The sequence below is a fragment of the Syngnathus typhle genome, linkage group LG16, assembly GCF_033458585.1.
Source record: "Syngnathus typhle isolate RoL2023-S1 ecotype Sweden linkage group LG16, RoL_Styp_1.0, whole genome shotgun sequence".
Lineage (NCBI taxonomy): Eukaryota > Metazoa > Chordata > Actinopteri > Syngnathiformes > Syngnathidae > Syngnathus > Syngnathus typhle.
Window position 1 is genome coordinate 190,923 of NC_083753.1, and position 23,809 is coordinate 214,731.

The window sequence follows — 23,809 nt, forward strand, 5'->3', positions numbered from 1 at the left end:
CAAGCGTCGATGTTCCAAACCGGTTCGTCAATACTTGCCTGTACAATTCTGTTAAAGTCTGCTAAAAGCAGAAGCACTAATTTAATTTAAATTGTAAATAATAATAATAATAATCTGAGGGTTTTTTTCTGTCACATATATGGCATTTTGATAACTTGGCCCAACGGGAGGATGCTTGTACTTGTGAAAACAATGAGTAAAATACCAACTGAATGAGTTACAATATATTAGGTGAATCGCTTTCTTTTTTATTAACTAAACAATTACAATAAATCGTTAACAAACAGTAATCGAAGGGAAAATGATTTGTAGCACACTTAATGTAAAATGAAATTTGACCTAAAAATCCAATTGATGTAATAATCAATAGAATATTCAATAGTGACCAGACAACCTTGGAATATTAACAACCTTATTTCCGACTGCATTGATCAAGTATTCTATGATTCAGAAAATAACCCATAAGTCAATTTCTTATGCACAGCAATACTCAAGATGAAAGGTAAATGTTGAGGTAATTATTTTATTTGGCTTAACTGTCATGACACTGCTTAAGACTTGTGTCAAGTGATAAGCAAAGATGCTTTATTTAAGTATGTTAGCATACATTAAGCTTGTTATAAAAACATGTTTAAAAACGAGACATTCTATAAATTTTATTATGATTATGCATTACTCCTATATTATTCAGATTATCCAAGGGACTAAGATGTAGAAGATAAAGTATAGCATAGGAGATGTCTGTAAATTAAAAGCACATTTTACTTTGGAATAACAGACTATTATGAACCTGGCGTAAATTAGGTATATAGAGGTAATCTAACAGATGAAATGGCTCGATTTCCCCGTTACTCTAAATAGAAACTGTTAGTCCACAAGACAGTGTTAAAACAAAATAACATCACACTTGCATTTTGCAAGTACATATTACCTTTAAAAACTTTACATACGTGTCGTGAAAAGACATTGTTGTCTCTCTCGTCAATCAGAGTTCATTCAGCAAATGACGGCTGCAGTTTGCTCTCATCTATTACATGGAAAGTGAGTGGTGTCAGATGGGTTTGGTGGTACTGTTGTAGACAAGATGCTCCCTGTCTTCTATGGAGGTGAGCGGTGCGTTGTTGACAGGCACACGGTGGTGCTGTGACGACTTTTTCTTTCCCTTCATGAAGCAATACAAGAGGACGGCCAATATGATGACGATACCTACAGCCAGGACAACCGCTATTGCTATAACACCTGTACAAATAAAAGGAGCAATGGTTCATTCGATGGGCCAGGGCGGCGGAGGGGGTGCTTATTTTTGAAAAACAAGCAGTTACATACTTGATTGACTAGTCGACACTCTTCGCTCGAACTCTGCTTTTCTTGCAAACACATCTTTTTCTTGGGGGTAAAAACAGCAACAGGTCAACAGAGCAGCAGAAACAAGTGACTTGGACATTTTGCAGGCAAAACAGATTCTGCACTGCTTGTCGATCTGGGTTCACTCGATGCAAATATCGCAGCTTTCCAATGGTTGTAAATTTGTTAAGTAAACTGAAATATGTAAAACTACTCCCTTCCATCTGAGGAATGCTGAGCTAGAGTGAACTTAACCTATCTGGTACCTTATTTCATTCCAACTTTGACACAATCAAGGCTGATGCTTAAATAACTACTGACTAGTAAATATTTTGGTTTTTGCAATGGGGGTGCAAGAGACTGAATTTTGAAGTACGAGCTCGATGAAAGTTTGCTGCTTTAAGATGAAGCTAGTATATGAGCTGATAAACCAAACAGCAATTGCAATAATAAGCGAATTTAAGTTTTGATAGAACTCATGCATGCATTCATTGGACATGTACAAAATGAGGCACGAGGTAAATTTATTTTAACTTACACCGACTACATTTTAATACTAATAAACACTTTTCCTGTTATACCAAGCCTCAAGGCTATCAAATTTTGCCAGTTTCTCCAATCAAGGGAAATAACCTGAAGTATACCAAGTTTAATAGTTTATTTATATATATATATATATATATATATATATATATATATATATATATATATATATATATATATATATATATATATATATATATATATATATATATATATATATATATATTATATTTTGTTGTAATTCTGTTTTTCAAATTTAGTTAATTTGAATGAAACCTTTAATGAAACTTTTTGAAATTTCATTGCATGATCTCTGGGAGAAAATGCTTGGTTTTAGTTTATTTCTAATTATAGTTGTCAAAGTTTCAGTTCATAATTTTTCTTTTTTAAAAATGTATTTATTTTATTCGCGAAAATGTTTTTTCAACTTTAATTTTCGTAAATCATTCAAATAAATCTTGGAGACTAGTCACCTGTCACTCCTCTGCAGACCTTCAGACAGGCTTCCTTTGAGTCAAATCTGTTTTCGTTTCCCTGGCAACCACCGTAGTTGAAGCGACTGCAGGCCTGCTTCAGAGGATTGTAGTACCACTTTGTGAGAGTGTCCCTGCAGCTGCCTGTCTCTGGAGGCTCAGTGCAGCGCACTGACAACAACAGGAAATGAAAATTAAATGATCATAAATCAAACTACTACTAGAATCTTTTTTACGAAAAAATGAAATACCTTTTTGCTCATCCACTGGAATCTTCAGTAAAATCTGAAATGTGTTGTCCACTGACGTAAAACAAAATATATGAATAAAGGGAAACCAATATTAAGTGAGCTCAATGAGTTTTAAAAATAAAAACGGATTCTTACAGTCCTTGCATTTTTGCTCATCTGAGCCGTCGCTACACTGAGCGACTGAGTCGCACTCCAAGCCTGGTTCCAAACAGCAGCCGTTTGCACAGGTGAACTGCCCGGCAGTGCATGGAACGCCACACTTTTCTGGAACACGGAAAAGGCACCATCAGCATTAAGACATACACAGTTGAGAATACCGAATGCTTAACAAAGAAAAATAAATGTCAGTACGTGTGATTGTGACATACCTCGCTGATCTGGAAGTGGTAAACCTCTACCGGTAGCGCTGCCCTTTTTTTCTGAGACAGAAAAACAGAATTAGTGTTCAGTGGAAATACTTCAGTGGCCCAGCCGGTTATTGGACCGCTCATTTCAGGTGTATTTGTCCTAAGTGAAGCAGACACTTCCATTCTGGTTGGTGTGTTGGAGTTATAATTAGGGAGAGCAGACTTCTAGACATTTTCAACCAAGTTTAGTATTATTTTAAATGTGTTCAAGACATTTCAGTGACTGTGCGTTTTTAAATGTGCAGTGGTTAATTGCTTGGTGTGCAGTGGAGAGAAGACTAAAATTCAGTCATATCATTTGCACCAGGCCAATCAGAATCGAGTTACGGTTGACAGGAAAATATTAGTCAAAGTCAACCTGCTTTTCAAGTGAAGAACCACCACAAACAAGATTTCAAGTTGCTGAGCCACAAATTGCTGTTCCCAGCATCCATATATTTTTAATATATGCAAACATATGCAAACAGCTTCATTTGCCATTTAAAAGCAAAATGGAGCCAAGCCTGTTACGGAGACATGGACTGTATAGGCACAATAAAAATGTCTCTCAGAATGACAAATAATCCCTCCACGGTGAAGTCAGGATTGGAAAGGAACGCAAACTTACCCGTGCCATAGCATGCGTTTGTGCATTCGTCTTTCGAAAGATAGTTGTTGAGGTTTTCCCTGCAGCCACCAAACGTAAACTCCTCGCACTTCAGCGACGCGGCATTGTAGTGCCACCGAGGAAAAGCGCCACGACATGGTCCGATCTTTTTCGGAGCCATGCAGTGATCTGCAGGTTGCAAGGATAACTGTTAGATGATCATATTTTATTTGTTGTTTCCCTAGATACATAAAACCATTCTGACTCACTCATGTTCGTCTTAGTTTCAATGTACACCAGACATCAACAACAAAAGTTGGTGTGCCTGAAACCTGATCTTGGTGTTTTTCTTATTTATTTGTAGCGCTTTCTAACATTCAACAATTGTGCTGTCTACTTTAAAAAGTAGAGACTACACAAGACGCCATTGTGTATTATAGCAATGTAAAAAAAAAAGGAAGCTTGTTTAATGCTGTGGGCACATAAAAATATGCTTTGTCAGTGTGTGGCTGTCTGGCAGATGAGACAGACTTTACTCATCGTACAAAGAGCTGCCTTGACTATATACGTATATCAGAAGATCTAAACTGAAAACTATAGCTACGATTTTCTTCATATTCATGAATGACTTGGCCATTAGACAACATTTCATTGATAGAAAACATTTAAATTTGAACTAAAAGAACAGGTAGTGAAAAACAGACTTGATTGAAAAATATATTCAAAAATTACAAACATAACTGCAGTTAATTCTCTTGTCAAGTCTCCTAACACCTCAGTTAGTAAGTACACAATGAAATGATTTCTACACCACTATTTATTATTTTCTTTTTTCTTAAATTATTTTCTTATTTTGTCAATTATTTCTTTTTTCTTCAATTACTTCCTTTTTCCTTCTACATATTTCCCTTAATTCTTTACTTATTTCTTCAATTATTTCCTTTATCTTTCTACAGATGCTTGATAACATCTGTGAATTTATATGAAGTGAAAAAGTGAGGTTAGTGATACCCTTCACTTGAATATGACTATTTCACTTGAATGAAACTTGGCAGACCACACACACGCACGCACGCACGCACACACACACACACACACACACACCACCGATACGCATATCCACATTCCAAACAAGCTGTTAATAGATAATTTAACTGAATTGCCGAATCCCTTACATTAATCCCACAATGTCCACTTACTTTAAACCACTTATATCAAATACATTAATTTACCACCAATGTAAAAATAGCTCTAATGACTTTCAATTGACAGAGGATGATTGGAGTGTTTTCGTTTACGAAACCTTGGCTGAAACCAGACAGACAGGTTTTGTTGAGTTGGGGGGGTGGAGGGAGTGGGAGTGTACCATATCCGCTCCTCACTTCCATTTTAAAAGATCTCAAACGTAAGCATGAAGATCAATGAGGAAATTACTTTGATAGTGCACACAATACAAAGGAAGAGGGGACTAAAGCGGTCAAACCACATGTTTCAGTTCTCTTATCTAAAAGGCGTTCTATCATTCGGCCTGTGGGAATTAAGTCAACAAGTCTTGACAGGTTTCATCACATTAAAGACTACACAATGGAAGAACAACAAAAAGGTCACCCCTTGAGAAGTATTCAGGTTGGCTTGGAAAAGAGGGTAAAGAGTAAAACAAACAGACATGTGACCCTAACGGGAAAAGGGTAGGTACGATAAAAGCCCCAAGGAAAGTACATGAGCATAAAGGCATTGTCTCAACATGAAACACGCAAGCGACTCTGAGGGGGCTCAAAAGACATGTCAACATGTCATGAGGAAAAAGTAGTTCAAATGTTGTTCCCCTTCCTCCATACCCTCAAAAAAATTAATTTCCTAGATTTTTGGAGTGTCATATTGATATAATATACCGTATTTTCCAGACTATAAGGCGCACCTAAAAACCTAACATTTTCTCAAAAGCCGACAGTGCGCCTTATAGTCCGGTGCACCTTATATATGGACCAAATTCCTAAATTTAAACTGGCCCGAAGCATTGTGTCATGAAATCAATCATAAGTGGCCCGCTGAAGACTATGAATCAAAAAGACTATGGATCATTATTTTGTGATTATAAAGTAATTTGTTGCGTCTGAAGTTGAAATAAAAAATATAAAATGGAGAATGAAATTTGGAATAAAAATCTGACATGATTCATTAATGGTGCGCATTATAGTCCGGTGCGCCTTATGGTCCGGAAAATACGGTACTACTATTAGTATTATTGTAAAGAACATTTTTGAGTTGACTTCTCGGTTAATAATGAGATATTCATTCATGTGAAGATAATGAGCATGTAAAACAATTCACAATAATCAGGAAACATAAATATCACTGTTTGTTTCTTTGTAACTCTGGAAATAATTTTAGTTGAAATAAATTATTGATTTGGATTAAAAATCCGACACGATGCATTAGTGGTGCGCCTTATAGTCCGGTGCGCCTTATATAAGGACAAAGTTTTAAAATGGGCCATTCAGTGAAGGTGCGCCTGATAGTCCGGTGCGCCTTATAGTCTGGAAAATACGGTAATGATCATATTGACCAGTTGCATGTCCACTCTATCATAAAATAATGGTGTTCTAAGTGTCCCCATTAAGAAACCCTGTGGTGATTTCAGTGACACTACAACCAGCATTTTCTCTTTCTGAAACAAATATTGAATATTTACACTTGTTTCGCAATTATCATCATATGTATGAAACTGAATCTTGTCAAGCTTAACATGTCCACTCTGTCGCATTGAAATATTAATTTACAGAATTTGTTTTCAGAAATTCCCACCCCAACCATCTTGCTAATGGAGTCATGTTACTGATATTAGAAAAGATAATTCACCCTGTGACTGTCCACCATGTATTTTGGTGTTTGGATGTACATCCTACATTGTCTGCTTAAGAAAAACAATGTCAAGTTAAACCAAAAAGCTCAGAAATAATAATGGAAAAATCTCAAAGGCCCCTTCAGGTGATATTGTGTAATGTGACAGAAAAGTTGAGAATTGATACTCACGTTCTGACTGTTCAGGTGTAAGAACCAAAACAGTGACTTGGGTCGAGTCCGACTGACCAATAGTGTCCGTGACGGTCAATTGGAATTTGTACATTCCCGACGTCAGATTGGACACGATAATCTGGTCGTCAAAATCTGTTTTCTATATAAACAAAACGCCATGGTCACCATCAAGATGCATCACTTTCTGAGAACTTTTAAAATGGACTCACCTCAATAACAGCGTAGGGATACTCGGTGAGCATTTTCCACACAAAAGACACGATCTTTTTGTCATCTTTGCTCTCCAAGCCGTTCAATGTGACGCTATCCTGAGGCTGGACCACACGGTCCTGGCCTCCATTTGCCATCGGGGGACGGTCGGTTTCCTCTGGAGTGAGACATCATTGGTAACAATTTGAGAATATTACGCAATCATGGAATGCACAATGATTCCAATTCAATCCTGTTACAGGCTCTTACTGTGCAACACATTCACAAGTAAAATGACGCTGCGGTACATGAGAAACCAAACAGTACACCGGGGGCCATGAGGACTTGGCGTGTGTGAACATGCTGAAGTGAATGTTTCTAGCCTAGTTATGTTGCCTCACATATTGTGAGTGCAAACAGACTACTGGAGGAACTAGTGGAACTAACAACATCATTATTTTTATTTGCAGACAGTTGGGTTTTTACTAGAACTTATATAGGACAAGAATTGATCATCTACTCGCCCATAAATTTCTAGTTCTCTTGCAAAAAGTGAGTTTAAAACAAAGGTGAATGAGACTTTTTATATTGTTGCTGAATAACAACCCCTTTTACAGATGTTGCCAACAATAAAGAATATTAAATTATTATTAATTTTTATTCTATAGTATGACCCGTGGGTGTATGACCTTGCATGCAGTCTTACTTGGTGGGAGATCCAACTCCAGGTAGCTCTCATAGAGGGAGTCCAGGATGTAGTTGTAGTAACCTTTCTTCCTGACAAAGCGACAGGCGTACTTTTTCTTGTAGAGGCAGTTAAAGAGGAAGCAGGATTTGATGGAGTTCTCCTCCGCACCTCCTTGCATGAAGGCTACATTGCACGTTGGATCCTTGCAGCAAGCCGCCACGCAGTCCCTTGAGCGCTCCAATTTCGGTGCTGAGATGAAGATCGCCCCGTCGTTGACGGACTCGTCGGCGTCCAGCACAAAATCCTCCCGTCCTTTCTTGAATTTAGCCAAACACTGCTCGCCTGTCTCCTGACAAGAGGCGCATCCCAAAAACACCAGAAGAACCACCAGGGGCCACCGATCCATAATAACACTTGAAGAATAATAAAAATAAAATCCTCCTAGAATTCAAATGGGATTTCTAGCCCCACCTGTAACCGAAACTGAGGCCAATAATTAACTAAAAATGTCTTCCTGAGAGCTATGGCCCGCGAAGGGTAAAGACAGACGCGGCTGGGTTACCTTTTCACACGCGCAAAAATAAAAAAAATAAACGAAAAAGAAGAACAGCCACAAAGAGCGAAGTCCTGCCGAGCCTCTCCGTGCGTGACACTTGCGTAAATGAGTCTCCAAAGTTTGATCACTCCAAAGAGCTGTGGCGTGAGCCAAGTGACTCAATATTCACTCACCTGAGAGGAAGTGAAATTCCACTCGGGATCATGCCACGCCCTTCTCTCTCTCTCTCTCTCTCTCTCTCTCTCTCTCTCTCTCTCTCTCTCTCTCTCTCTCTCTCTCTCTCTCTCTCTCTCTCTCTCTCTCTCTCTCTCTCTCTCTCTCTCTCTCTCTCTCTCTCTCTCTCTCTCTCTCTCTCTCTCTCTCTCTCTCATAAAATACCAAATACAATGTAACAGTACAGCACTCATTTACATTGCATGTTCAGCATTTGCAAATTTAAATATTTGCAGAATATATATATATATATATATATTCTATCTTACCTTGTAGGTGACCCATGATCAACAGTATGAATTTTTTTAGCATGTTGTGACAAGACATGGTAGGGTGATAACTCCTGGAGCATAACAATTCAAATATTTATTGGTGTGCTTTTTTTTTTTTTTTTGCAGTGGAGTGGAGCCACATTGCATCACCCTGCGGTTTTGCATACAGCTCAACGAAAATATGAAATAATATATAATATATATATAACTATCCTGCATGTTTTGGATATTTCCCTCCTCCAACCCACCTGGATTCAAATAATCAGTTGAATAACAGCCCTGGGTGCATTTCACGCTTTTTTCCAAAAGGTGGCAATACTGGCTGCATTAAAAGAGGCTACAAATCCTAAACAGCTTATTCGTTTAAAATGTTTGTTTGTCTCGCTTCTTCGTTAAAATATCCAAACACATGCAGCACATTACTTCATTTGGAGCTGACTCATGATTTGAGTCATGATTTACATCATCACACAAAATTCCCAAGAGGAAACTAGAAGTTGTTACGTGAACTGTGACGTCATAATGTACATTTCGCAATGACTACAGTATTTAGAAACTTTGGTCTTTGGTCCTTAACGGTGCAGAACTAAGTCGCATAATATCAGATGAATGAATGTGAGTAGCAGAAAAGGTGATCTGCTGAAGGCCTTCAATAATTCAGCGGCATATGTGGCCAACCAGCAGAACCTTAAATTTTATATGGATAGAAGTTTTTTTTCCATGACCATTGTACATTATTCATTTAATAATGGAAGAGTACCAAAATTTATGCATATATTTGATTAAGATCCAATATGATCCACAGTGTTATTTTTTTTAATTATTATTAAAAGCCTAACTAAGGAGGCCAATTTGATTCCAAAGATCCAAAGATTTTGTATGCAACAATAAAATGGAATACATTTTTAAAGAGAATTTTTATTGACTATTGTTGACTATTTTTAGTCACTTTATTGCCCTTTGCTGATTTGTCTTGTCACAGTGTTTTTTTTTTATTGGCTGGGACTGACCTATGCTCTTCCAGTACAGCAAACACACACCCTGTCATATAAAGTGGCATACACACACAGAGGCGTATCAAGTTTCATCGTCCACACAGTGCAGGCAGTGGGTGTTGCAAGAGGAGGCGAAAAGGAGAGCTTCACAGAGAAAGAGAGAGAGCAGGATAAGCAGTGTGAGTCAGAGTCAGTGTTACAGAGAAGATAGACATTGAACACTAGGAAATACATACACGGACATAGAGTGGGCCGCCTGCTTGTGTGTGTATGCCTGTGTGTGTGCATGTGTGTGCGTGACAGAGAGAACTTGGTGTGTTTCCACGGGTCTCCTGAGGCCGTGGCAACCATGGCGTCAGAGGCAAACACCCAGTCCAGAGTGATGTTCCAATCCACGGGCAAAGTCGACGAGCCAGGGCACCGCAAGCTTGGCAAACTGACCGTCAAGTACAACCGCAAGGACCTGCAGAGGAGGCTGGATATTGAGGAGTGGATAGATGAACAGCTGCACCTGCTCTTTGACTGTGAGGTAAGGGGTAGACTCATGGACACATGCACACATGCATGTAGCAGTGGAGGCAGTGCCCATTTATCCATCATAATTTGATATTGTCAATAACGAGAGATTACCCGTGAGACTGCTTCATAAATGCACGGATTTTACTGCACTCTCAGCTGTGTTATTATATTTCAATAAATGACAGAATATCAGTCATATAAAATGCCTCTGTGGATTTGTACATGCAGAAACACAATCCACATCAACTGCACTTCTGTAACGTGGGACACAATCCAATTATGTCACTGGCTGCACATTGATTTGCATTGGATTCTCTCAAGGGGGAAACCATGGCAACAGATGTCTCATCTCCCACGTGCGGCAGCTCAGCGCGGTGGAAAGAGGGATTTCCGTTGGCTAGCTTGGAATGACGATGCAGATTAATGACAACATCACTAAGGCAGGGACTAATCCATGATGTACGATGAGGAGAGCATGTGTATGCTTTTGTCCAACTGACTGATAATAAAAACATTACATTCCTCTGAGCTAATGTAGACAGGGGCAACAAACAGTTATTTATTGGCTATATTAACAAAGAGGATGAACTTTTTTGCATTGTTGGAAATATGGAAAGTATTCATCTTTGTCCCCTGGTCTAAAATAGCGCGTAAAATAAATGTGTTGTTTAATACATAAGTGGTAAAGTGATTATATATTTTGTATAAAATAATAATTCTTACACGGTTTCATTGTCAGCAATAAGTTGTTTAATAAAATTAGTCATATTGAAATTTTTCAGGAATCCATAAAATTGCCGTCCACTTTGTCGTAAAGGGTTAACTGCCTCTTAAAAGATTTTTTTTTTTCATTGAGGCAAATGAAACAGTGACAGAATAAATAATTACAATATTTGGCAGTCTTCATTATATTATGACGTTGAATCTTGTCAAGATTAACATGTCCAGCCTGTCATAGTGAAATGTCCTCGTATGTCCTAAAAGTAAATATTGATGTTTGCTTGCTCATTTTACAAATCGATCAAATCAATGATAATATCAGTTAAGTCAGGATATTGCAAAACATTATGCATTGAATTTGATTTATTTCCTTAGAATTCTGCAGAAAATTCAGCCCACTAGAAAAAAAAAACTCCATCCGTATATTGCATCTTCAAGATTACTATCACTTCTTTCTCCCAATTGAATCTGAATAATCATCCATATAAGACACATTAATGTCACCCGTATATTTCTTGTGAATCATCATATTGGAATATGCGTACAGAATTATGGCTATAGAGTTTATCATACATTTTGCATTTCCTCAAAAAAGAAAAAAGCGTGCTCTGTTGGTTGGAGTCTTCCGCTCGGAACCTTTTACCAACAGTCCCTTTGGATTGCTGTCTAAATAATTTAACCGCATCTCTAATTCATGCAAGCGTTGCCTTGGCCAGCTTCTTTACAAACTTCACACCTTTGGAGAAATAGTAAACCTCATAGAAGGTATGATCAGTAGAAAAGGGAAATGTCCTGCAGTATTAAAGCTAAATCGATAATAATACAACTGGTACACAAACATTGGGGGATGCTGACAGATAAAACTTTATTCTCAAACTACTGTGTCAACATCAATTTTTATTTCCTCAATTTAATTGACAGTAATTTTGTTGTAGGGCATAAAATAGATCGGGCCTTGTTTTCAGGAAACAGGAAAGGCAGAAGGACTTGGATAAGTTCAAATGATGTTGGAATTTTCAGTGACATTTTTATTTCCTGGGCATGGTTTACTTATTAGCAAGGCAGTAAAAACTCAGCGTGTCTTGATGGCGCTTTGTTTTCTTTCCAGAGTTACGATTAGTTGTAAGGTATAAGAGTCTGAAATGTGCAATATTTGTAAGGTGAAATGATTCCCTCAGGCCAGGTAAATAAAATATTTAATGTTTAAAATACAAACCCTAATTCCAATTAATTTGGGAAGTAGTGTAAAAAAACAACAACAATACAATGAATTGCAAATCCTTTTCAACCTACAAATATCCAATTGAATGGCCTCTAAGGATATCATATTCAATGTTCGAACTGCTAAATTGTTGTTTTGCAACAAATATATGTAGAATATTGCTGAGGTCAGACCTTGTAGATCATAGTCACTTGTCAGGAGACCCACAAAATGGAAAGTTTATTACGCAATAGCATTGCATCATAAAGAACAACAAAGCAACACTTTGATTGGTCAAAAATGAGTAAAAATAACATCCACACATGTACGCTGACTGATCATACAAGTTTTTGAACAAATATTAAATTCATCAAGATATAAATAAAGCTCTTGTTTTGAGTCACAAAAGGGATAAAACACTCGAAACGACAGAATCCAATAGCTCAGGTGACTGCATCTGCTAAGACTTTGATATTCATAAATTCCAATAATAGCTCCAACATTTATTTCAACTGCAGAAAGTTCTACCGAGATGCTGCTCAGAGACCTCATTAAAATGCAATTTCTTCTCCGCTGAAGATAAATCAGCCATGTTATGCAGTATAAAATGCTGAAGTTGAAGTACTGCACAGTAAAAAGGTCACAGAAAAAAGTCAACTATTTTATTCTCCTTGCACGCGCCGATGCTGACTTGACACTTTGAGGAATTATTCTTAATCACAAGATCCTCTGCCAATGCTTACATAATGCTATATAGGGTGTAAAGGTACTAAATCATTTTAAGAAAATAAAGCATACAGAGTTTTCTAGCATTGAATTGCATGCCCAACTGTGGATTACTGTAGGCCAAACATAATTTATGACATGCAGTAAAAGTAAAAGTAAAATAAAAAAACAAACGCTTCCTTTAGATATGCAATCAATTGGTCAGTTACAACAAGGAAATGAGCATCATTAACCAAAGTAATAAACACACACACACGTACACACACCGAAACCCTGCAGAGCTAAGCAGAATAACAAGGGGTCCATCCTGGCACCATGTATCAATTAGAGGGTGCACGGGGGACCAGGAAGAGGGTCCATCCACTCCTCCACTCAGCACTTCACATTGATTAGTTCTCTCATCATCCAGAGAAACGTCCAAGCCCAATCTTCCTCGGCAATGAAATCTTCCCAACCGGAAGATATTTCCTCGAAAAAGCAAACTGCCCTGTCAAATATGAGTGTATACCTGCTGAGTCTGGATGTACTGCTGGTCAAGTTTCCTTCCAGGACATTCTACAGTACTTTAAAGTCATTAGATTTTGTAGATGACACATTTGTGATATACTGAATCTATTTTAGTTTTTTTTTTTAAAATAAAGTCAGTCACTACATTCGTGTCTTGGTTTAACAGGCACAGTGGAAACATTGACGCTCTAGTTGACAATAATTTCCATCCCACTGATTTAATGCTCAGTGTCATGGAGAGACTTTTCACTGGGATTTAGGATGGGATTGTACCCTGTGAGCTTTTGTGTCCATCACATGTCGGTAATTGAGGGATTTGGAATAGAGATGCAGAAACAACTTTTCTTATTCTTTTGCAGGAAGAAGATATTCCAGAGTTGGAGATTGACATAGATGAGCTCCTGGAGTTGTCAGATGAGGGACAAAGAAAGCGAGTACAGGTACATAATTGTTGATAATGTCTTTGGATAGAATTTCAAATAACATGGGTTGAATATAAGTGTCCAATATTGAATGCATGGATCATGGTAACATTTTATTCCCAGTTCAGAAATACCTAATGTATTCTTGTTTTTCTTCTTCTTCTGCTTTCAGGAGTTGTTGCAAGAATGCAGGAAGCCAATTGAGGTGAGAAATTAAAAATCACATCTGTATCCTCCCATACTGTATTGCCAATACGATTGATTAGATTAATTTAGGACTCCATAGTCGATAAATTTGAATGTCAATGTTTATATAAGATGTAAAATGTGGATATGTGTACATGCATGTTCATTATATGTCAATGGGGTTACAAGCTTGTTTGTGCATGCTCCTTAGGATTTTGTCAACGGGCTGCTCTACAGGATAAAGGGACTACGCAAAATGTCAGGACCCTTGAAGAAATAGCTCCAGGTCAAATAAAGAATTGAGGCAATGGTTTCTCCAATCCCCCTTCTGTTTTTACCGTTTGGATGCTTGTATGTGCACTTCACATGTTTTTTTCCAGGTCAGTTGGACACCAAAGTAGTCAGTGAAGTTGTTTTGAATTTGTGGACTGTTATGACATCATGTGTCCCACAAACATAATAATGCACATGTGATAATAGCTGTAATATTGTTTTTTCCTCATGTGTGAAATTGTAAATTTTTTGTTTTGCTTGTTAATGTACATATTTTCATTTATGAGTGCTGTATGACAATAAAATGAAACATTTTCAGTACTGTCACATTTGATTTGGATAAGAAATGTGTTAATTTGGTCCTATTTATCCCACACAGACACAATGTTTATATTCTCACACACATTCAACAAAACTTGACTTTTCCAATAAGATGAGTCATGAGTCAATATACCATTTCCATTTATTCTTCAGTACAGCCGGGAAAACTAAGGGGATGTCAAGTTTAGGAGTAAACACAGCAAAAATCATCAGCAGGAAGCTCCATTAAGTATGCATCCATTATCCGCAGCCATTTCCTGTCTGTGTACGACATAACCAGAAAGGGCAAACACATTAAGGACGTGCAAAGCTTAATGGAGCCCCCGGAGGAGCGTGATGATGGTTCCTTCTCAGTCGACTAGGCAGTGATGTGTCTTGATGAGACTACACTCTGCTGGTCTCTCGGTCACACACGAGGGGTCTTTTGGCTCCATCAGGGTCCATTACGGTAATTTGCTTGGATCGCCCCCCATTTTCCACTACCATCAGACTCTTCACTTGCGGCCTCTCTGCGAGACTGACACATTTCTGCAACGTGATGAACTGACTGCAAATAGATCTCGCCATCTCTAGAAGACACCCTGCAGGAGCGAGACAATGCTGTGATGTTCGACACACATCCAAATATAATTACAAGTGTGGCTGAGGTGCCTGCCAATGGAGAACAAAATCCCCCCCCCCTAATCCTTTTACACAGAGTATGTGGAGCTTTGTCACTACAGTGCTGACAGTCTATGGTTGTAAATTGCTCCAAATGAGCTCATGATTAGCTTTTTGTGTGTGTTGTCAACATTTTATGATACTAAACATGCAAAGCACAGGCGTTGCTGCTTTTAGGAATTAGCCCCAATCACACAAGAGCAAGATCTACTTCTATTTTGACAAATTATAAAGAACATTGCATTATTGCTTAAAATGTAGTAGTCTTAATCTAGATGGTTTAATTGATTAAATTCATTAAGGAATTACATCCATGGCTGGATTCGAAAATTGCACGTTGATAACATTTTGAAATAAGGTTGTTTTAACCACATAAAGTTCTTCAGAAATGACAAAGGCGCCGGATTCGCAGTATTGATAAAGCGGCCATCATCACACAGTGTGGCCTTCAGGACTTCCTTTTCTTTTTTGGTGCGGTGTAATTGGTGGTGCGATGGTCCATCCATTTGTTGTGTCCTTCCCTGCGGGTGTAAAAGGGTGCAGATTGACAATCACTAAATACTTCATACGCATGCTGCTCGGCAATATGGCAACAGCTTGCCTCCCGATTTATCTGGGTCATGGGCTGCATCCGGAATCACATGCAAAGACACCATGAAAGTGTTGTGAATCACCTGAAGCAGCGATTGCAGTACAGGTCTCCATCGCAGGTGTAACAGCGTAAAGTGGCATCGTGATTGCAGATGCAACACCACGGAAGTTCATCGTCATCACTGTCTGATGGTGTTTCCACTGATCTTACGGGTGCTGGTGAAGTCCTACTCTTGGTCGCTGGAGCTTTTGTCTGCCAAAGAGATCCAAATAATGATCATTTATAAGAAGTATCACCAACAGCTCCGAAATACTCGGTTTTTATTGTTAATACAGGCTTCTTCGAGGGCTCTTTCGTCTCTGTGTTTTTCGGTCCACTGTGTTTCTTCTCTGTGTTTTTCGGTCCACTGTGTTCCAGAGGTATGTTGTAGCCACTGGCCTCATCTAGTGCAGCTTCTTCCGAGAGCTGTAACAACAGACACACGTGAATTGCAGCATGTAAGCGTGTTACCGCTGTAAAGTGATTTCAAAATCAATTTTTATTACATGAGATGGCACTAGCATCCACATGCACACGCACACAAAACTGTACCTGCTTTAAGACTCTCTTTATAGTGTCATCCTCTGTCTCCTCTTCACTGTCAGGATGTTTGTAATCTGCCATCTTCACTAAAAATGACACGTTTTTAAAATAAAAAGTGTGCATATCTTATTTCATTTAGATGAACATCTTGAGTAGAAAGCACCTTAAACTATCAATAGGAGTTTGTGGGTGGCTTTCTTGCATTGATAAAACACTGTTGTGATTGATTGTTGTGTCGAACCTTGGTCTGGGTCCTGGCCTTTCAGCTGTGCGAGCCTCTTGGCCATATTGAGGATTTGTTCTGTCTCATGATGATCCTTTCTCAGCTCTTTTTGAGCATCTTCAACCAATTGTGCTGCATCATTCTCAAGCTGCCTCCATGAGTCTTGGTTCTCATTCATATTGTCCTGTCGTGTCTGGTCCTCTCCTTTGTTCAGATCATTCATATTTCCACTGTCACCTGATAAGATAATTCACCTTCAGTTCATCAAATAGTGCCGTGATTGCCACTAGCCTTTCAGCGAGACCACAGGGTGGCCGCGAGGAACAAGGGCACCAATGCAAAGTGAAGTTTCGCTGTTTCACAGTTTCAAAAAGTGTGTTTTCTTACTGGATCCAGGATTATCAAATTGATGGTCAATTCCAACTTCATCTGTCATCTGAATAAGAAGATCATTGGCTTGCTCAGTCTGAGTCCTGTTATCTGGAGGCTGGTGGACCTAAAAAGACCATACACAGTTAGCTTGAAAGAGCAACTTACTTAAACTGATTACTTGGTTCAAAAAGTAACTTAGATACTTTACCGCTTATGTGATTTTTAAACATGATTAAGACTAGAAGTTACTTTATTGCTTACAGCAGATGTTGACAACACCACTTAACAAAAATGGCAACTGGATTTGCCAGCACTTTATTGGAAATGCATTTTTAATGATAATGGTAGGGGTTTGGTTCAGTTCCATCTGTTGTGAAATGGGCTATATAAATACAATGATATTGCATTGTGCTCACAGGTGGTGGGGCTTGAGAAGGAGGAGTTTGGCCCTTTAAAACTGCTAACCGGTCTTCCATCTCCTGGGAAGAAGGTGCTGGCTTGATGGGACCTTTAAGGGCAGCGAGCCTAGCCTCGAGCTCTTTTTCAGAAGGGATAGACTCTGTGCAGAAGGTAGAATAGTAGCATCAATAAATGAAATAACGGTCATGTAAAATTCTATTTTTTGTAAATAAGAAATCATAATACTTGGTGCAGTGTCTTTTTTCAGCTTTTCAAGCCTTTCAACAATTGCTTGATCTTCATTACTTAGACCTTTCGGAGGGGGAAGACCTGCGAGAGAAGGTATACTGCCTCCATGTGGCTGTGTCTTCTGTCCTTGCTGTTTGGCTTCAAATGCAGCAACTCGTCTGTGGAGCAATTTTGTTTTGTGAATACAAAAGTCCTAGAAACATTACAGACGTGAAGATAAGCCCACTTTTTGTAGTTTTCAGGTGGAGACCATCTTCCTGCATCGTTTGAAGTATTCCCACTGGAAACACATTATAGTGGTACAGAATCAGAAGTCACTCGTTGATCTGTTCACTAACATCATTTTCATGAGAGCTACCTGGTAAGATTGCCATGACATTGCTTGCAGACCTTCTGCTGGCTATTGCCGCAACGTGGCACTACAGCATTATAAGTCAAGCAGCTGGCGCAGAAGGACCGGCCACAGTTTTTACAACCCAGCTAGGAACAAAATAGATGAGTAAGTGATTAATTATATCATGTTAAAAATAAAAAAGTATTTATGCACAGTAATGTGTCCCAAAATAAGAAAAAATAAAAAAGTATTTATGCACAGTAATGTGTCCCAAAATAAGAATCTTTATACATAGTTTATGGAAAAGCATGACTTGAGACCTTATCCAAAATACACATGGGCTACATTTATTAAAAAAATAAAACAAGGACATGCCCCTTTATATTTATAATTTAATTATAATAATAAGAATAAGAAATTTATAATTATAATTTTATAATTTAATTAATTTATATAATTTAATTTATACTCATGTAAATATAAAAACATTCTAGCTTTTCAAGAATTTCTAAGGTTTATACTCGATTTATACGTTTTTCAAACCATGATATTAATTCGCACCTCTTCAATTGTCTTTCATAAATGTTCCGCAGATGAACTGCTTTAATACATTTGCTTTATGTTTGTTCTTGTCTTTGAGTTCTTTAAAGTCACCTGTGCGCCTAAAAATGTTGGCAATCATTTCGAATTTCGAAACAGCACAATGCAACAGTCCTCCTTTTGTTGTTTACATTTTTTAGGAGTCAAACCAATTAAAAATTAAATCATTTTTACACATTGGTCAGAAGCTGCTGGATTTTCTCCAGAGAAGCACATCTTCCACCTACAGAAATGTGAGTTAGTATTTAGCCATACTGACCCATACTGAAGAAGACTTACCTCCTTTTTAAAAACGCCGAACTTGGTGGTACAACAATAACAACGGTTATCCATTTCTATCCGCATGCAACAATTAAGTTATAAATAAAAGAATCTTGTCGCACTGTAAAAACTATCAGCCTGCCAGCTTCCTTGAACAATCAAAACAGGAAGAATCCCGGAAGCAACTACCAGACGTCATATCCGGGTTATGGCTCCTCCAATGAGCCGTCGTCCAATCAAACAGCGCTCCTTGTTCAAAATACAGCAATAACGAAGCTCTCTGCTGCGCTGCTATCAACAACAGACATTTTGACGCACATCAGGTAATTTGTGAGTGGTAACCAAACTATTAAAAATGTGTATTGTGGTGGATTAAATGCAACCATTGTTAATGCAGACTTTAATGTCGATCGATTTTCTTTAATCTTGCTAACGTGCTAGCCTACACGTTATGCGTTCGAGAACAAATGCCACATTTGTTCTTTAGTTTTAAATTAATTCTACTGCAAAGTATCACCGTAATTTGATGCATAATGTTGAATCACCTCGTTTATGTGTTGTTGTTCATTAGTAGAGCATTGTATCTTTCATTTCCACTTTTATGCATCTGTTGTGATGAACATAAAATTGATTCTTTAAGAAAAAGTATTTCTTGTTTATTTTCATCTTCCTCTGTCCAGGTGATTTTCATAATGGCAGAAGGAGAGGATGTGGATTGGGAGCTCTGCAAAGAGAACATTCAGCCTCTGAGACGTGGGAGAAACATGTCAGCGTTGCTCCAGGCACTCAGTCAAAGCAAAGATGGCCCCAGCCCTGCCATCCTCCAACAGAGACAGTATGAATGCTTTGATTAAAACATGGCATTGTATTTTATAATAATTGTGAAATGATGACAATATTTGTGCACTGCATTATTTCTTCATAGGGCTTTTGAGGCGGAATTGCGGCTGTACAATGGAGACGATCCACTCGATGTTTGGGATCGGTAAGTGTAGATAAATTGAGTATAGTCACGATGTGAGCACTCTTTCAATTATGCTCTTATGGTTCTGTGTTGGACAGGTACATCAGATGGTCAGAGCAAATGTTTCCTCAGGGAGGAAAAGGGAGCAACCTGAGCACGCTGTTAGAGCAAGCCGTGACAAGATACACAGACGAAAAGAAATATCACAATGATCCTCGCTACGTTGACCTCTGGATCAAATACGTGAGTCGTGATTGTATATTTTCTTTTCTCAGGCTGTCTCTTAAAAATGTTGGAACCTAATATTGGAGGTATGTTTGTTAGGCGGGGCACTGTTTGGAGCGCTTGGACATTTACAGGTACATGAAAGCCCAGGGAATAGGGACCACCCGGGCGTCCTTCTATATCGCCTGGGCTGAGGAGCATGAGAACCGTGGCGACTTCCTTAAAGCTGACTTGGTCTTCCAAGAAGGACTTCAAATGTTTGCTGAGCCTCTTGACAGGCTACAGCAGTTTCACAAGTAGGTGTCCACCATTTAACCCTTTTTTGTTTAGAATTGGTCTCTATTTTAAGTGCAGTGAGTTGGGTACTGAGCAGGCATATCTTAACTTTGCAAGGTGTGTTCCTTTTCCCCATAACATTTTTTCCACCTCCTTCAAATGCTCTGCATTATCAGGATGCTGCAGGCTCGAGTGTCTCGACAAGCGATGAAAAAAGTCGACGATAGTGACAGTGACAACGAGTCCAAAGAACCCGAGAGAGTTTCTCTTGCCGAGCTCAAAACACGAGGGAAGAAGGCTGCCGTGCCTATTGTCAGAACCGGAGCTGCGATTAAAAGTAAGCACAAAATAAAGAACTCTCACTCAAATGCGTTGCTTACTTTTAGGGCAAGAAATTCTTTTGTGAGAACAGTTGATATGTCGATGTACTCTATAGGTGTCTCAAGAGGCCTGAGTTTGCGTGCCGATCCCATCGAAGAAAGCAGCAGTCCCAGCAGCAACAGTAAATTGGTCATCTTTGATGAGACTAAAGCAAGCGCTGCCCCTTCAGAACCAAAATTCGAGCCTTGGCTGGCTCCTCCTGCTGCAAGGCCAAAGGAAAATGAAAAAGGGGTGGAGAAATGGTGCAATGTGAAGGTAGGTTAAAATGATAGTTCATTTTGATACGTTTCATATATTTCTGCTTACATTTCACTCCATTTTTCTACATCCAAGGTGCGGCAGAAGTCTAAATTTGGACACACATTGATGGCTGCACCTCCTCCAAGACCCACTTTCCAACCTTTTGTTGATGAGTCAGAGACCCCAAAAATGTGAGTCATCAATATTGAACATGCATTTGAAATGGATTAAAAATATACAGTAGCTTGGTCAATTTGGTTCCCTGCCAGAGATGAATAAAACAATTTTGCTCAATAAATTATATTAGTGTGCGATGTAGTGTCACCTAGTGTTGAAATTGCAGATTGCAATCTCACCGACTTTGCTTGCCAAGCTTGTCGATGGATCCGGTCCACATTGTGCTGGCCTACTTTGGAATGGCATGTTTGTCTTGATGCCCTAATCCACAATTGTAAATTTTATATAAGTACACATTTATAATAAAAACATGTACCAGTATGTTGAGCAAAATTGCAATATCTTTTTCAAGCAAATAGACAATGTACAATATAGTTTGTTGTGTATGTGATTCATGCAAGGTTCTTCATTTTTCTCTGTGGTGTGCGTCTTCTCGCTCAGGACGCCATGCAAGATCATACCCACAGTGAACAACATTTTGTCAGCACGCAAGAGCTGCAGAGACAACGAGACTCCTCTGAAAAAGCTGCTGGAGCAGAAAGAAGGGGAATCGAGCAAAGAGCTGGAAAAAAGCATGTACTGTAAAGAGCTACTCTTCAGTGGCACCACCGAATTCAGCTTAGAGGAACTGCGCGCCGAGCTGTATTTAAAAAAGAAGAACTCGCAAGTGGCCAGCTGCCCTGACGAACAATAAAAATCCACTTAACAATGTTTTTAAATTGACAGTTTTAAAGCATTGGTACAAGCTAGAGAGTATGTTAACATTTGAAAGTGTGTTGTTTGTTTTTCTTTTCAACAAAATGATTATTTTTCATTCATTTCCCCAAAAAACTTTTTATACAACAGTAACCACAGCTTTTTCTTTTTTGCCGGTTATCCGGGGCCGTTTGGTTTTTGCATTGTATGTTTTTAGGCAATGGTAATGAAAAAGCGTCTTGGGTCTGCTCCTATAACTTCTTAGTCAAATAGCAGAATGTTCCGGCATAGTTTCTGTTCTTTATGTTGTCTCACAACATTTCCAATTCATGAAAAGTTGGGTGCTCAACCACCCTCAATAAAACTCTTCATCAGCAAATGTTTTGCGTATCATTAATTCACCATTAAGGATGACCAAATTAATGTTACGATTCAGTTGAATATATTAAGAAATCATTTAGGGCTGCAACTATCGATTCTGATAAGAAATTAGTCTGCTGATTATTTTGTCAATTAATAGATGAATCGGATTTCAAAAACATTTTAATTTCTTAATTTCTTCTTTTTTTTTTTTTTTTTAAATAACATTTCAAATTGACAGTCCAGAAAATGCACAAATTAAGATTGATCTACTTGGGCTTTAAGATGTCAGAAAACAAGAAACATTTTTTTTTATGTATAGAGGACTAAATAAATCAGAACTTTTAAAAAGCTGCATTAATGTCTATGCCGCACGCTGTGGTGAAGGAGGCAGGCCGCTCTCCCGTGGAATGCTGGAGAAAAGTGACTTTAATCGCATAGAGGAAATATGACTCTGCCAGCTAAGATCCTCTCAACTGGTGAGTTGCCAAACTGTCTAGGTACTTTAAATTTTGAGAGCAGCTGAAATTCACTGATAAATGATGGGAAACATGATGCACTGCCACGGTACTAACACAGCATAACCACATAATAATCTACAACTCGCTTTTTGACAGGATTTATTAAAAGCTCATCTCATGAAAGACAGAAAGCAAGCAGGCAGGCAACAACTCTGATAGCAGAAAATCCATAGTGACTTCTTCTACTGCAGGGTGGCAAAATGGTGGAAGTAGGCCACATTTGTGCAGACAGAGCATGCAGCTTTTTTTTCTCCTGGCTTCCTACTTTGAAAAACAAGCACATTCATGTTGTATAGGCCACATGCTTTTAACCCAGCCCCCCACGCTTCACTTTCACATTTAGAAGTCACACGTACATATTTCATAAAAGCACAGAAAGAAGCAATACTCAGTCGGTTTGCCTCAGAGATTCTCGCAATATGTTATTAGTGTCATTTTTTTCGGGTTGGGTGTCGCTTCCTGCCAGGAAAATGAGTCAAAATGAGTCATAATAGAAAATAGCATTTTCCTTGGTAGAGGTAACTCACAATTTAAAATGTATTAGTTTATTCATATCTATTATCAATCTTACCATTGTGCCACACTGCCTCATCGGTTAAACTTAATCTAATACTGGTTATGTAATATTTCATAAATTGTTTAGCTTGAGCTTTGGCTCAGTATTAACGTTTATATTTTTATGATGACAAACAACATCTGACCTCCACAACATAACAGCAAAAAGTAAATTTAATGTGTCAACTCTTGATATATAAATTTCTTTTTTTAATATACTCCTTCTTCCCCATATTGTAAATCTCTATTTCATCTGCGTATGTTGAACTTTCTGACCCATTCTGTAATCCTTACAGCTTCAGCAAAAGAGTGAATTGGAATGTCAAATATAATCATTATTATGCATATTGTTTCTCCTCCTCTTTGGCTTGGATTTATTTGATGTGTCAAGAGGAACATCATAATTTCAGCCTTTTCGGGATCGCCTCTGCAAGCATATCCAACCGTCATCTTTTACACGTATGCCCCAAATCCTGGTTGCCTTGTCTGCGTGTGACTTGACCCTAATACGTTTTCCTGCTTTGTGCCTCATCTTAGCGTCTGCATAAATTATTCAGAAAATAATTTTGGTGGAAAGAGAAGTGAATGTTTCGCTTAAGTAATGATGACGGGTCTTTGGAAGACCTCTTTAGAATCCCATAAAAAAGGTTGCAAGGGTGAGGATTGTACCTTCTGCAGAAAGATTACACACCACCCACCCCTCCCTTTTTTTTT

General features: G+C 38.4%; 4 protein-coding genes across 4 annotated transcripts; 2 read left to right on the forward strand and 2 right to left on the reverse strand.

The window, feature by feature from the left end:
- Nucleotides 1-227: 227 nt before the first annotated feature.
- On the reverse strand, nt 228-8,261 carry spint1a (serine peptidase inhibitor, Kunitz type 1 a). The gene is made up of 10 exons (XM_061301717.1): nt 7,536-8,261; nt 6,850-7,007; nt 6,638-6,779; nt 3,626-3,793; nt 2,980-3,030; nt 2,747-2,875; nt 2,612-2,662; nt 2,361-2,531; nt 1,327-1,386; nt 228-1,239 (listed from the first exon to the last, which is right to left on the reverse strand). Exons 1-10 carry the CDS (start codon nt 7,921-7,923, stop codon nt 1,052-1,054), a joined length of 1,506 nt encoding a protein of 501 aa, XP_061157701.1. The 5' UTR covers nt 7,924-8,261; the 3' UTR covers nt 228-1,051.
- A 1,381-nt stretch (nt 8,262-9,642) lies between these two features.
- ppp1r14d (protein phosphatase 1 regulatory inhibitor subunit 14D) lies at nt 9,643-14,425 on the forward strand. Its single transcript, XM_061301458.1, has 4 exons — nt 9,643-10,082; nt 13,586-13,666; nt 13,821-13,853; nt 14,046-14,425. The coding sequence occupies exons 1-4, from the start codon at nt 9,840-9,842 to the stop codon at nt 14,112-14,114; spliced, it is 426 nt and encodes a 141-aa protein (XP_061157442.1). The 5' UTR covers nt 9,643-9,839; the 3' UTR covers nt 14,115-14,425.
- A 127-nt stretch (nt 14,426-14,552) lies between these two features.
- On the reverse strand, nt 14,553-18,861 carry zfyve19 (zinc finger, FYVE domain containing 19). The gene is made up of 11 exons (XM_061301745.1): nt 18,719-18,861; nt 17,864-17,985; nt 17,732-17,785; nt 17,503-17,663; nt 17,274-17,416; nt 16,873-16,981; nt 16,504-16,722; nt 16,272-16,348; nt 16,014-16,145; nt 15,763-15,932; nt 14,553-15,609 (listed from the first exon to the last, which is right to left on the reverse strand). The coding sequence occupies exons 1-11, from the start codon at nt 18,782-18,784 to the stop codon at nt 15,537-15,539; spliced, it is 1,326 nt and encodes a 441-aa protein (XP_061157729.1). The 5' UTR covers nt 18,785-18,861; the 3' UTR covers nt 14,553-15,536.
- bub1bb (BUB1 mitotic checkpoint serine/threonine kinase Bb) lies at nt 18,862-22,038 on the forward strand. The gene is made up of 9 exons (XM_061301746.1): nt 18,862-19,023; nt 19,381-19,535; nt 19,626-19,685; nt 19,763-19,907; nt 19,989-20,185; nt 20,342-20,502; nt 20,602-20,801; nt 20,880-20,977; nt 21,405-22,038. Exons 2-9 carry the CDS (start codon nt 19,393-19,395, stop codon nt 21,655-21,657), a joined length of 1,257 nt encoding a protein of 418 aa, XP_061157730.1. The 5' UTR covers nt 18,862-19,023; nt 19,381-19,392; the 3' UTR covers nt 21,658-22,038.
- The last annotated feature ends 1,771 nt before the right edge of the window (nt 22,039-23,809 follow it).

What these genes read in the sequence shown, in the direction of transcription:
- spint1a (XM_061301717.1), bottom strand. Translation starts at nt 7,923, where the DNA reads ATGGATCGGTGGCCCCTGGTGGTTCTTCTGGTGTTTTTGGGATGCGCC. An exon ending in AAACGCATGCTATGGCACGG is followed by an intron (nt 3,031 to 3,625) that starts GTAAGTTTGCGT and finishes TTTCTGTCTCAG; the next exon opens with AAAAAAAGGGCAGCGCTACC. An exon ending in TCCAGTGGATGAGCAAAAAG is followed by an intron (nt 2,532 to 2,611) that starts GTATTTCATTTT and finishes TGTTGTTGTCAG; the next exon opens with TGCGCTGCACTGAGCCTCCA.
- ppp1r14d (XM_061301458.1), top strand. Translation starts at nt 9,840, where the DNA reads ATGTGTGTGCGTGACAGAGAGAACTTGGTGTGTTTCCACGGGTCTCCT. An exon ending in GACAAAGAAAGCGAGTACAG is followed by an intron (nt 13,667 to 13,820) that starts GTACATAATTGT and finishes TTCTGCTTTCAG; the next exon opens with GAGTTGTTGCAAGAATGCAG. An exon ending in AATGCAGGAAGCCAATTGAG is followed by an intron (nt 13,854 to 14,045) that starts GTGAGAAATTAA and finishes CATGCTCCTTAG; the next exon opens with GATTTTGTCAACGGGCTGCT.
- zfyve19 (XM_061301745.1), bottom strand. Translation starts at nt 18,784, where the DNA reads ATGCGGATAGAAATGGATAACCGTTGTTATTGTTGTACCACCAAGTTC. An exon ending in GAAAAAAGACACTGCACCAA is followed by an intron (nt 17,417 to 17,502) that starts GTATTATGATTT and finishes CCTTCTGCACAG; the next exon opens with AGTCTATCCCTTCTGAAAAA. An exon ending in TACTGCAATCGCTGCTTCAG is followed by an intron (nt 15,610 to 15,762) that starts GTGATTCACAAC and finishes TTACACCCGCAG; the next exon opens with GGAAGGACACAACAAATGGA.
- bub1bb (XM_061301746.1), top strand. Translation starts at nt 19,393, where the DNA reads ATGGCAGAAGGAGAGGATGTGGATTGGGAGCTCTGCAAAGAGAACATT. An exon ending in AGGCTACAGCAGTTTCACAA is followed by an intron (nt 20,186 to 20,341) that starts GTAGGTGTCCAC and finishes CTGCATTATCAG; the next exon opens with GATGCTGCAGGCTCGAGTGT. An exon ending in AGAAATGGTGCAATGTGAAG is followed by an intron (nt 20,802 to 20,879) that starts GTAGGTTAAAAT and finishes TCTACATCCAAG; the next exon opens with GTGCGGCAGAAGTCTAAATT.